The sequence below is a fragment of the Juglans regia genome, chromosome 10 (genome assembly GCF_001411555.2).
Source record: "Juglans regia cultivar Chandler chromosome 10, Walnut 2.0, whole genome shotgun sequence".
NCBI lineage: Eukaryota > Viridiplantae > Streptophyta > Magnoliopsida > Fagales > Juglandaceae > Juglans > Juglans regia.
Window position 1 is genome coordinate 15531852 of NC_049910.1, and position 12720 is coordinate 15544571.

The window sequence follows — 12720 nt, forward strand, 5'->3', positions numbered from 1 at the left end:
GTCTCATCTCTATATCTAAACGGATCCTTAACTATCGCTTAGTTATTTGTTTAAATTCAACTCCTTTATAGTCTAAGTTAGATCATAAAATTCTAGTGATAGATGATGTGGGGATTACTAGCCCCATTGGATTGTGTCTCGAAGATTCAAAAGGATTCAAACCTCCGTAGAAAATAAATGGTAACAGATAATAAACTTATCATTACGTCGAAGACATGCTCGATGCGGAAACAGTTTATTCTATTTTATTTTAATAATTTTTTTAAATTTTTATATAAAATATAATAAATAATTTAAATATTTAAAATTTTAAAATAATAATAATAATATAAAAAAATAATATTTTAATAATATTTTATATAAAATTATTAAATTCTATTTCATTTTACTATTTAAATAAATGCATAATAAAAGTAACTCCATTTTGTAGCGTGAAGCGCAAGAAATACATGAGAAAACTGGTCTTTCACGTGTCTTCCATCCATTAAAAGGGCGAAAGCATCGTTGTTCGAGCAGAAGAGCTGAACCCATCAAATCGAGCGGACGAGTTCAATTGTGATTTTCCATATACCATTTTTATGTCCGTCTAGTGCTCAAAGTCACATGCAAGTGACAAAATAGACATTACAAAGAAAGTGACAAAATAGACGGTACAAAATCCTCTTTGCTCTGTCACCCGTCTCTTGAATGAGAGTTCTATATTCAAGGGCTCAATACTTCACTGTGTAAACCCAACCTCGTTGCTTTGACCAAGGCATGGACACCGACGGAGCACGGAAGTGGGGTTTCAACGGGAACCCAGAGTTAAACGCTTCCTCCATTTCCGTTCGAGGTGTTCTGAACCAGCTGATGGAAAATCGCAATAAGGACGACAATCGGCCCACCATTCCTCTTGGCCGTGCTGATCCCACAATGTTTCCGAGTTACCAGACGTCCCCTTCATTCGCTGACGACATTGCTGATGCTGTTCGGTCCTTCAAGTTCAACTGCTACCCTCCCTCCTTCGGTGTAGCTCAGGCTAGGAGGTATGCTTCAAAATCCTCCCTGTTTCAATGATTTATCCTGCAAATTTGTCAGTACGCTTTAGTTCCAAGTCGTACTCGAAGCTCCTCCCTCCCCTTGAAATTGGGAATCAAGACTGTTTTCAAAATCCGCGGTTTACTTGCGTAACCGGTCAATATGTATAAGTAAAATATACAAATTTTCAGCTGAAAAAGTCTATAAAGTTTTTTTTTTTTCTTATCAAATGATAATGGATGATAAAAAAAATAATGAATAAAATAAAAAAGAAATAAAAATAAATATAGTTTATGATGTCCAAAGTCCGCAGGCTTTTGGCCTTTGTATTGTATGATGTGGCGTCTACACAAAAGACAAGCATTGCTCGGTTGTCTTCTGATAAGGTGTTTCTACTTGCTCCACTTTACTGTGAATTTTTTTTGTGCAGAAAGATTCCAATTCTAGATGTCATTGCAATGCATGCAAATAAATACTACTAACGTTTTGTTTTTCAATTTTTTTTAATTTTTTTATCCCTAGCTCTCAGGCTATGACTCATTTTTTTTTTATATGATTTTCCAAATCGTTACTTTCTTCGGCGCTACTATTTTTTTGAAAATTTGGACAATAATCTCCTTGCTTTACTCTATTTTCTATTTGAGATTTTATATTTCTGCAATTTGTTTTTTGGATATGGCTAAATACAGTCATGAAATGTGTAGTATCTGCTTTTTGAGAAAATTTTTTATTAAGAGATTAATTTTTTTTTTTTTTTTTTTTTTTATATATGTTATAGATTTATAATTTTTTTTGAAAAAATATGCAGAATGCTTTTTGAGAAAATTTTTTATTAAGAGATTAATTTTTTTTTTATATATGTTATAGATTTATATTTCTTTTTTGAAAAAATATGCAGAATGCTCGATTGCAAATATCATTTCTAATTTTTGTTAGGATTTATGTCTAAGCAAATTAGGACCATCCGTCTCAAATTCCGTTCGCTTTAGTTAACAGGAGAGTATTGCCACTTTGTAAGCCTGCCAATATCAATCTATTTATTTTTTCAAAAACCAAAATTAAAATACAAAAGTGAAACACAACATGAAAAAAACAGAAAAAGACAATAAAAAAATAAAAACAGATTTGCAGCAGTGGAGGTATTTTTGAAAATAAGAAAAAAAATAGTTTGACGCTTACCCCCACGCTGCTTTCGTTAACTAATGTGGATGAAATTTGTAATGGAGGTGACTAATTCAAAACTTGTCACACAACGTGTAACCCAAAGAAAAAAAAAAAAAAATGCACAAGTGCCAAATCTCAAAATAAGATAAAACACGGGATTGTTGTCCAAATTTTCTCTATTTTTTGTAATCAATTGTAACAGTTAGATATTAATGGGAGGGCAAATTACAAGCTTACAACTTAGGTTTCCAGTGACTGTTTTAGTAATTTAGATGACAGAAAAAATAGTTTGGGAGACAATTGTATTTTCCTTATTATTATTATTATAAAAAAATCTAGTGAATGGTTATAAGGCTTTGGAAGAAATTTTATACGCAACCATGTTCACTGAGCCACTTTAAAAATTGTTGTTTGAAGAAGGAGATTGCACAATGAATATTTCTTAGCTTCTACTGAGGCTAGGAAATGGGTGGTGAGCTGCAAATTCCAATTAAACCTTAGAGGAAAATGTGATATATATGAACAAGCATATATTTATATATGTATGTATGTGTACGTGTGTTGTCTATTTGTAAATGTAAAGGAGGTGTCCCACCACCGGTCATGATCGTTAACTTGCAAGTCGTTACATAGGCGGCACGGCGTGCCTGTAATACCTCTGATGCCTAAGTCAACAATAAATGAAGGATAATAACTCAAGAGTGTTTAATCAGATGATTAGAGGGTTACATGTTGCTCCTATATATAGGCGTGGAGAATGTTGGATGAGGATCATAAATTGATCAACTTTGCATAAGGTTTAGCCATTATAAGGTGTATCCCTGACGTATCAGAATTATCTAATCACCACGTTATCTATATCCATAACATGAGGGTTTATCTGCCCTAATAAATAGGGTGGCTAGGGCCTCCGTTCGATCCATGCGGCTACTTTGAGTAGTTATCCTTTATGGATGATGGGCCTTGGGCCCTTAGTTTGGGCTAGGCCAATATTAACTCCTCTAGTTATCTTGCTAATTTCTCTCGCATGTAAGCGTGGGGAATTCACCAATGAGGGATTTGTTTAGTTTGCTTTTGACGTATAAACATCTCGCTTCGCTCAAACAAGGGGTTTGAGATCCCTAGACTACCCCACTGAGGGTTTAGACCTACGGACTACCCCGCTGGGGGTTTTAGACCTATGGACTACTCCACTAGCCTATTAATTACTTTGCTCGTCGTTTTCACTTACCAAGAGGCGAGAATTTCAAACTTGAGAAACGTGCGTACGTTGCCCAGTAACCGTCGCCACGTTCTCGTTCAGCCACGTCATTTAGTCAAGTAATGATGATTTGCAGCCATCACCTACTCCTTCTCATTTTTCATCTTCTTCCCGAATTCTTCCTATCTTCTTTACGTTCTTGAGACCCCACTATTTCGACTTCTTGACCTCTCTCATCATTTCCTTTCCCTCTGCTTCTTCACTCTCTCATTTTTCCTTTCTTTCTGCTCCTTCATCATCCTCATGGCCCAACGAAACACATCCCAAACCCCTTCTATCCCAGAGTCTTCCTCTGTTAAAGATGTCCCATGCTTCGAAGGTTTTGGGTGGCGTTCCATCCTTACTGCTAGGGACTTTGCAAATTTACGCAACACCTACAGGATTCTAGACTCAATACTCCGGGAACTCCCTCACCGTGGCTACGTCGATGAAGAAAGGTTCGCTGAAAAGGTTGCTCTTCTTGTTTGTTCCCAAACCCACGGTTTGCGATTTCCTTTCTATTGCCCAGTACGCAACGTTCTTGATCTTCTGCGGCTAGCCCCTACGCAGCTTCATTCTCACGCGTGGCGGGTTCTTCTTTGTTCTTGTATTGTATTGTGTTTTGTTTGGTTTTGGAACCCGCTCGGAAGAATACCCAGATTTAACTGTCTGAAAGTTCTTGGCTTTTTATTCTTGGAGGAGCTCTCCAGACAACATTTGTAGCTTTCGGATTAAAAACCAACGGTCAAGGGTCGCATTTTCCTAACCAAGGTCATGGTGCCATCTCCCCCAATGAAGCCTTCCTCTAAGTTTACTCCAAAGGTCTTGCGGAAGCGCTCTCGCGATGCTACTACAGATACGCCTTCTTCTGCGACGAAGGAAGGGGGGGCTGTGGGCACGGGTGTTGGCGCCTCCCCCACGGCTAACCAACCTTAGGGCACCCTGCTTTCTACCCCCAGTCGTTTGCCAACACGCGTGCCTTCTCCAAGTCTTAACGACCTTGAAGCCTTGATGGGTCAAGCCCTTTCTGACCTAGCGACCGCTTTTGATTTTGGTCTTCCTTCTCAACAACTTCATTCTATGTCTAGTCTGACATTATAATTCCCCACATTTGAAACTTTTGATTTGCCAAAGGAAAGCAGCGAGGTCAATGTGGATATGGACACTGCCTTTTCATTGAGCCTTGCCGATCGGGTGGCCCATGAAGGAACTCAGGGCGGTGAAGATGGTGTCCTAGGCAATCGTGGTGCCTAGGGCAGAACGCTCCTATTATAGAAGAACTTGAAGAAGAGAGTGAGGGCAAAAGTTCAACTCTCCACTCTTTGCACACCACTGTCTCCGGGGGAGAGACTCCTCCACTTGACCTGGGGATTGGCGGCGGCAAGGTTTCTATCCCCTCTCCTTTTCCCTTCCATTGGGGATGATCCTCTCCCCTAGAGGAGGGTGTTCCTTTGGGCAGTCTCGCGAATGAGGATGTCAGTCTGGGGGATGTTGAACTCACTTACACTGATGTTGTTCACCTAGTGGAAGATTTGGGTATGGCCTCTAGGATTGGGGCTGGCTCAGTGGCGGCGTCTCCTGAGGCTTTCTCCCTTGGCCTCCGCTATGGTCCTGAGGTGAGGGATGATGGGGAGGTGTTGGGAGGTGCTTGTACCTCCTCTGGTCTTGCTAGGGATGAAGCCGCCAGCAGCATTAATAGCCGGCTAAGGAATTTCCTCTCTGGGGTACCTTTGATTGGATATTAAATTGTGCAAGGCATACAAGATAATTGCTAAAGTCCTTGCTAATTAGTTGCGTAGGGTTATGGAGAAGATGAATTAACAAGCCACAACATGTGTTTGTCAGAGGTTGAGAAATTTATAATGTTCTTATTTCTATTGAATGCTTGGATTGTAGGTTCAATTTTGTGCAGTGTGGAAGATGGTCCCTATCTATCTAGTGTGGTGCATTGGAGGGACATGAATAATAGAAACTTGAGGATCATGAGTGGACGATGGAGGAAGTTAAAGGTTTCTTTTTCAGTACTTTGTTCCTTTGGGCAACTTCCATTGATTTTAATGGGCTGAGATTTCATGACTTTCTTGTCACTTCATTCTGGTTAGGTGTTCCCTCATGTGCTCTGTTTATACTTAGGCTATGCCTTTTGCATTCTTTAATAATGAAGTTTTTTAAGCATATTTTCCTAAAATCAAAAAAGAAAAAAAATCTAAACCCTTGAAAGAAAAATTCTAAAAGAATCTAAACCTTGAAAGTCTTGAAGGCCCTAAATCCTATTCCCTGGAGTAAAAAGACTAATACCCCTAGAGAAATGATATATACAAGCCAAATGCACAAGCCTCGCACAAGCCCTTTATAAAAGAGTGGACCTCACCATGAAAAAGTGTGAAAACTCACTTTTTCTTAATGGGGTCCACAATTTTACAAAAGGCTAGTACCTTTGGGGCTTGTATCTAGCATTACTCATACCTCTAATCCATAAATGTTTGAAGCCATAAATCATACCTTACACTGTGTATGTTCAAACCCGCTTGCTTTAGGTATAAACCCGCTTGCTTTAGGTATAACTAAAATTATAACATTCTCGTCTCAAGTTAAAACTTCATTTTTAACTTCACATTACTTTTATTTAGCAACAAAAAAACAAATGGCAGCATAAATTTTTAATGTTATATAGCTTTGGTTTTATTTAGTATGTGAAGATGACATATTAGTGGTGTATGTTCACATTTATAACATCAAACAGACATATAGATCATAATTAACATTCCTAATTTTCACAGAGGCTAGAGTTTGAAATCAAGTTTTAACTAGTGAGGAGGTAAGTAGTATCAGAAATTTGTGTCATAAACAACATATCACAGTCAGGTATAAATGATATAACAATTTTGTTAAAACTCTGAAAGTGAGTTCTTATATTGGCAAATACAAGAATAGTGCAATGAGATTGACAATTTTGCTTCAATTCATCATAGGGCTGTTGCAGAACATCTTTCTAAAGATCTTCCATACCATTTAGCACCAGACGACGTGTATCTCACAATTGGTTGCACCCAAGCAATAGAAATCGTATTATCTGTCCTTGCACGTCCTGGTGCCAACATTCTACTTCCTAGACCAGGTTACCCACAATATGAAGCTCGTGCGGGTTGTAGTAACCTTGAAGCTCGCCACTTCGATCTTATACCTGAAAGAGGTTGGGAGGTTGATCTTGATTCTGTTGTAGCTCTTGCGGATGAGAACACAGTGGCTATGGTTATCATCAACCCTAGTAATCCATGTGGAAATGTCTTCACCTATCAACATTTGAAAAAGGTCGTTCAATATTCATATATATGAAGTTATATGCATTCTTTTCAAGATTCGATTGCTCTTTTTAACTAAAATTTGCAATTACTGTGCTTTTGTTTACTTAGATTGCAGAGACTGCTAGAAAACTTGGTATTTTCGTTATTTCAGATGAAGTTTATGCGCATCTAGCTTTTGGGAATAATCCATTTGTGCCAATGGGAGTGTTTGGATCAGTTGTACCAGTACTGACACTTGGGTCTTTATCAAAGAGATGGATTGTTCCTGGATGGAGACTTGGTTGGATAGTGACAACTGACCCTGGTGGCATCTTTCAAAAACAAGGGGTTGGTGCTTTATCTATATCAATACCATTGGTGATTTGACCTGCATAGAATATTGTTGCTACTGTAGTTGAGTAGCATAGGCTTTAACCAGATTATGCATTGTAATTGATTACTTCTTTCAAGTGGTGATTCTTCAATGCATTCTTGCAGGCAAAAAATGTAGGTGAGTTCCTTCCCTGCAGGTTGTACCTTGGGGATGAAATTACCCTTTTCCCTTGAATAAACACTCATAAATTTCTCGTGTAATCATTCTAGATGTGCAAAAGCTGATATACACAGAAATTCAAAAACAAAGTATTTGTTTTATTTTTGGATCGGTAAAGAAGCTCATAAAACCTGTAAGCACATTGGCCCAATGTCAGAGAAACCCAAAGTATTTGGACTAAATATAGATTCACCACCTTCGAATTTTGATAGTAGCTTAAGTTACTTGTTATTACTTATAAAAAAAGATAGTAGCTTAAGTTACTTATAGAATGTGAAACTTATTACTTGCTTGCTTTGATTAATGTTTTTTCCTCAAGCTACTTGTCTTTATGACAGACATTTGTTCTTTAGCAACAAGCATTTTGCATGATAAACTTATTCTGTGTTTTCTTCTCTCCAGTTAGTGGACAGCATCCAGAGCTATCTTGACATCACCACAGATCCCCCAACATTCATGCAGGTGCCTAGTCTAAGTCTATTTTTTAATGTTGTTTAAAGAAAAAATTTAAAGAGAAAAGAATGCAGTACCTCTTATAACTTTGTTTTTTGCGAAGTTTAAGTGAATGTACATACAAATGGTGTGAATTAATGCATGAAACAAGAAGAATATCTTGGTGTTTACTAACATCCTAAATTTCTAAAATACACCAAGCAATACAGGTTTTAAGTTTTAGTTTTTAGATATGAAGTGTTGATTGTTTATTCCAATATAGAAAATGTCTACATATAAGAAATATAGAAATGATTTGTACAAGTCTCAAATAGACAAGCCCCGCGCAAGCCTTTGTAAAAAAGTAGACCTTCTTTCATTTAATCAATTCTATTGTTAAATTACTTCGTAAATTACATTTTTTTTTTTTAATTTTTGATTGAAAAACTATACATATATATCTTTCTATGTATCATTTTTCTATTTAGAATCATTGCAGAGCTTCTTAAATTAAAAAAAAAAATTGAATAAATACATTTACAATAATGAAGAAAATCAAAACCCCATCTTAAAAAAATATAAAAAAACTATTCTTTATTAGTGGGACACACTTTTTTACAAAGGGCTTGTATGAGCCTATGTATTTGGGGCTTGTACCTAACATTACTTGCAACGGCCTATTGGAGTTGCTACTACTAAATTTCATGTGGGAGTTACCTATAACAAGTTGTAAGTTCTAGTTCCAATTGCTGTATTCACTAATTCTTGAACTTTATCATCAAAATGATGACAATGGCCTTTTAAAGTTGCTACTTTCTTTTTTTCATGGATCTTATATTCTCTTGGCTTACTTCTTCAACGGGCATGTACTTCTATGCATTGTGTTATAATAGAAATGGAGCATCATATAATGAAGGATGTAATCATAGACCATCTTATATCCTTACTTTCCTTACCATGTTCTATTGTAAAAGTATTACGAAATAGTCTATGTTTTCAGGGGGCACTTACCCAAATTCTTGGGCAAACTGAAGAGGATTTCTTTTCAAATATTCTAAACCTACTCAGAGAAGCTGCTGACCTTTTATTTGATCGAGTTAAAGAGATCCCTTGCCTGACTTGTCCACACAAACCAGATGGGTCCATGTCTGTAATGGTAAGGGCATAAGTAACTTTGAGGCTTATCGGCTTCAAAATAATGGTTTATTTTTGGTAACAGGTGAAGCTAAATCTATCAGTACTTGAAGGCATTATCGATGAGGTGGACTTCTCAATGAAGTTGGCCAAGGAAGAATCCGTCATTGTTCTGCCAGGTAAGAAATCAACAATTTCGAACACTCATACTTTCATGGATAAAATTGTTTGCTTTCCTTCAAAATACGGTGTTTTGAGGCATGCACCTTCATGGTTATTAAATATGTTTAGAACATAAATTAAACTAGTTTTTAGTAAGTTATTTTTTAATAAGTAGAATATAAATTACACTATTAAACGCACATCTTCCTGTCATTTATAAGTTTTTGGAACGACTAGTGATGTAATATAGTATCAGAAGGGTGGTCATGAGTTTGAACCTTGACTCTACTTAATACTTCAAGTAAATTTCAATGGAAGTGTTGAATGAGGAAAAAAGATCCATAAGTGAGAAGCCGTGTGGGAAAAGTTGTAGATGATGGAAATAATTCGAGAGTGAAAAGATGATGGCTGAGTAGGTGTGTATGGGAGAAAGAGAGAGAGGTCCAAGTAAGGGATGGATGCCGCCTACCCTTTATGCTCTCACTTTAGAGTGTCCTGGGGATTATTGACATGGTAAGTTTCAGCCTTTGGATAAAATTTTGGACTAGTCATATGTCCGAATTTAAAACAGGTGGTAATGAGATTTTCAACAATAGAAGAGCTGGACCTTATTCTTACCTCTTAAGGTTTAAGTGCCTAGTTTTCTAACCAATACATCATGTTATGAACTCACTTGGTAGAATTCATCCTTGAAAACTGGTTTACAAAGGAAGGGTGCCTAGGACTTATAAACCACTAACCAATCACATACTTAGTCGATGTGGGATCGTAATAACCACCACGCTTCACAGCAAGCATCCACTCCAGTTCCAACGCTCACACGGCTGGCTGTGCGCTAGGTCTTTTGTAGCCCCAAACAAACACTGTCATGCTGGCATCACTCCCCGTGCTGCACAATTGCAGCCGTCTCAATATGGACTGCATATGTGAGGTGGCTTTGATATAATTTGTTATGAACCCACTAGGTAGAACTAACTCTTGAAAATCGGCTTACAAAAGAAGAGTGCCTAGGGGCTTGTAAACCACCAATTAATTTCATACTTAGTCGATGTGAGATTGTAACACATCACGGTAATAAGCTTGATATGAGCGCACGTAAGATAACTTCAATAAAGAAAATGATGCAATTCAAATAATACAGGACTTGCACAAAAAAAAAATAAAAAAATTGCAGGGCTTGTACACATCTTAAGACCTGTTTTGATGCATGGAATTCGCCAACAAACAAAATGCTTAACAATTTCTTTTCCTTTTGGCCATCCTATATAGCGGGCTATGATATGGAAGTAACCTTTTCTCATCTTTAAGCCATACCATCTGCCTTGAAAACGAAGGCTAATCCAACCGATTGGCGTGAGAGCCAAAGGACTATTAATCATTTATGGAAGAAAAATTCAACTATTGTGGTTAACCTGTTATTCTTATTGACGGATATTAATGATGCAATATCCATCAAATTCTATGAGATGTATGACTATTTGACATGTGATGATTTGATTAATTTGTTATATGTAAATCCTTTAGATTATGTTTTATGATCATTTCCTTTTCAACAAATGGAGATCTTTCCTAATTTCTCAACTTGGGGCTGGGGAGGAAGGGGGAGGGGGAAGAAAGAAAAGAAAGGTTTGCTTGCTCATGATTACGTGCTTCAGGTGTTGCCGTTGGACTAAAGAATTGGCTTCGGATCTCTACTGCCGTTGAGTATTCTTCGCTTGATGATGGACTCAGAAGGATAAAAGCTTTCTATCACAGGCATGCCAAGAAGGAATAAAATTCATTTGTGCACAGCAATAAAATTGAGGGATGTTGATCAAAAGCTTCGTGTTGGATCTCATAATCCTTTTTTTCAGTGGTACTCAAAACTATTTGCCCATTTTCCAAACTTTTTAAAACTGATTGTATGTATGAACTACTTGTTCTTTAAATAAATGAAGTATCTGCTGGGAAATAGAATGAACTAAAATCTGGAGTTTGAACATGTTAATTGTTAACTTCGTATTTTGCACACTTTTGAGCCAAGTTTTGACAACTCAGGTGTAACACCCCGTTCCCGAAGGTCCGGAGAGTTAACTCTTAATACCTCAAATCAACTTAAATATATAGTACAACTATAAAATCCGAAGAATCCAATAAAATATTAATCAATTTAATCAATCCAAATATCTAAATTCCTCCATGGGAACGATAAAGAAAAACTCAATAACATAATTTAAAAACTCTCTAAAACTCGAGATTATCCTTAACTCATCAAATCAAAATATCTGAAACATAAATTTTGTTTACTAACTACGACTCTCAAATAAGTACTTGTACCCTCGGGCACTTATTCCACTCTGATCATCACACCTGCTAAAACTTTCTACTCTTGTTCTCTAGCTGAACCATAAAAAATATCTGAAAAATATATGGAGATAATGGGTAAGTTATCAACAACTCAGTAAACAGAGAACATATACTAGTGTGTAAACATGAACATTTACAGAAAACAGAATGCAGAACAAAATATTTTCTTTCAGAATGCAGAAACAGAATAATGTTTTCAAAATGTAGCGTCATAACATGTCATCAAAAATATCAGAGAGAAAGATCGAAAATATTCATAATCAAAAATCCATTTGGCATAGCATAAACTGAAACATCACATCTTATCTTATCAAATCAGAACAAATACCATGTTTAACTCCCGTGGTAGGGTTGTGTAAACCCCGGTAGCTAACCGAGCAGAAACAGAATGTGAATCTTCCCCTTATTCATTCTCGGAGCCCCGAGTGTGCACATAGGAAAGACCACGCAGAAAACCACTTTGTTTCCAAAGTGGGTGCACCAGAAACAGAAACGTTGGTACCAACCCGAGCAGAGGCCATAGTTTTACACCCATGGTGAGGTCAGAACGGAACAGAAACAGAAACAGAATGTTATGCCAGAGGTTTTCAGAAATCACATCAGATCATATCAGAGTACAGAAAATCTTCAGAACAGAACAAAAAAAAATCATATCACAACATAATTTATGCACAAATTTCATATTCGCTCTATTTTTCAAAGTTCAGAAACAGAATGTTAGAAATAAACTCATGTCTACACCAGTCATGACAGAAAATAATTCATTCTTAAACATAATCTCATGAGTAATGCAGAACAAATAACTGAGGCAGTTCAAATTTCTCTTCAACATCAAATATGTATAATTTCCAACAATAACCTCAGCTAATTTTATTTTAAATGCAAAGTCTAGCATAGGAACCCCGCTTACCTGGACTTCTTAGCTTTTTCGAAATTCCTCAAAAGCGTCGGATAATAATTAATCGTCACCTATAAAATAATCACGTACTTCTCATAAATTTCCAATTAATCACGTATCTCAATATTTAAGCCTAAAATGCTAAAATAACCTATTTTAATTCCTCAAAAACCTAAATTCTCATTATTCCTAATATACCAACATCACTTTCTAACTCATCAATATCCAACATAATAACTCCGACTAAAACATTAAATTCCAGTTTATTTATAAATTATAAAACTAAAAATAGCGTAACTATATCGAAATCATTATAAGTAGATGATCATACTTTTGTTTAAATCAAAAAAATATTCTTTTAAAAAGGATTTAAAATAAGATTTTGCATTTACCAATCACTTCAAGAATTTATCAATATTTTCATAAAAAAATATTTTGTTAAAAAAAATATCAGTCTTTTACAAAAAACAACTTAACAAAGTACAACTCA

General features: G+C 36.3%; 1 protein-coding gene across 1 annotated transcript; it reads left to right on the top strand.

Moving 5' to 3' along the window:
- Positions 1–491: 491 nt before the first annotated feature.
- LOC109007998 (nicotianamine aminotransferase 1-like) lies at positions 492–10962 on the top strand. Its single transcript, XM_018987918.2, has 7 exons — positions 492–1025; positions 6394–6733; positions 6835–7053; positions 7661–7720; positions 8691–8846; positions 8910–9003; positions 10642–10962. Exons 1-7 carry the CDS (start codon positions 757–759, stop codon positions 10758–10760), a joined length of 1257 nt encoding a protein of 418 aa, XP_018843463.1. The 5' UTR covers positions 492–756; the 3' UTR covers positions 10761–10962.
- The last annotated feature ends 1758 nt before the right edge of the window (positions 10963–12720 follow it).

What these genes read in the sequence shown, in the direction of transcription:
- LOC109007998 (XM_018987918.2), top strand. Translation starts at nt 757, where the DNA reads ATGGACACCGACGGAGCACGGAAGTGGGGTTTCAACGGGAACCCAGAG. An exon ending in ATCCCCCAACATTCATGCAG is followed by an intron (nt 7,721 to 8,690) that starts GTGCCTAGTCTA and finishes CTATGTTTTCAG; the next exon opens with GGGGCACTTACCCAAATTCT. An exon ending in ATCCGTCATTGTTCTGCCAG is followed by an intron (nt 9,004 to 10,641) that starts GTAAGAAATCAA and finishes TACGTGCTTCAG; the next exon opens with GTGTTGCCGTTGGACTAAAG.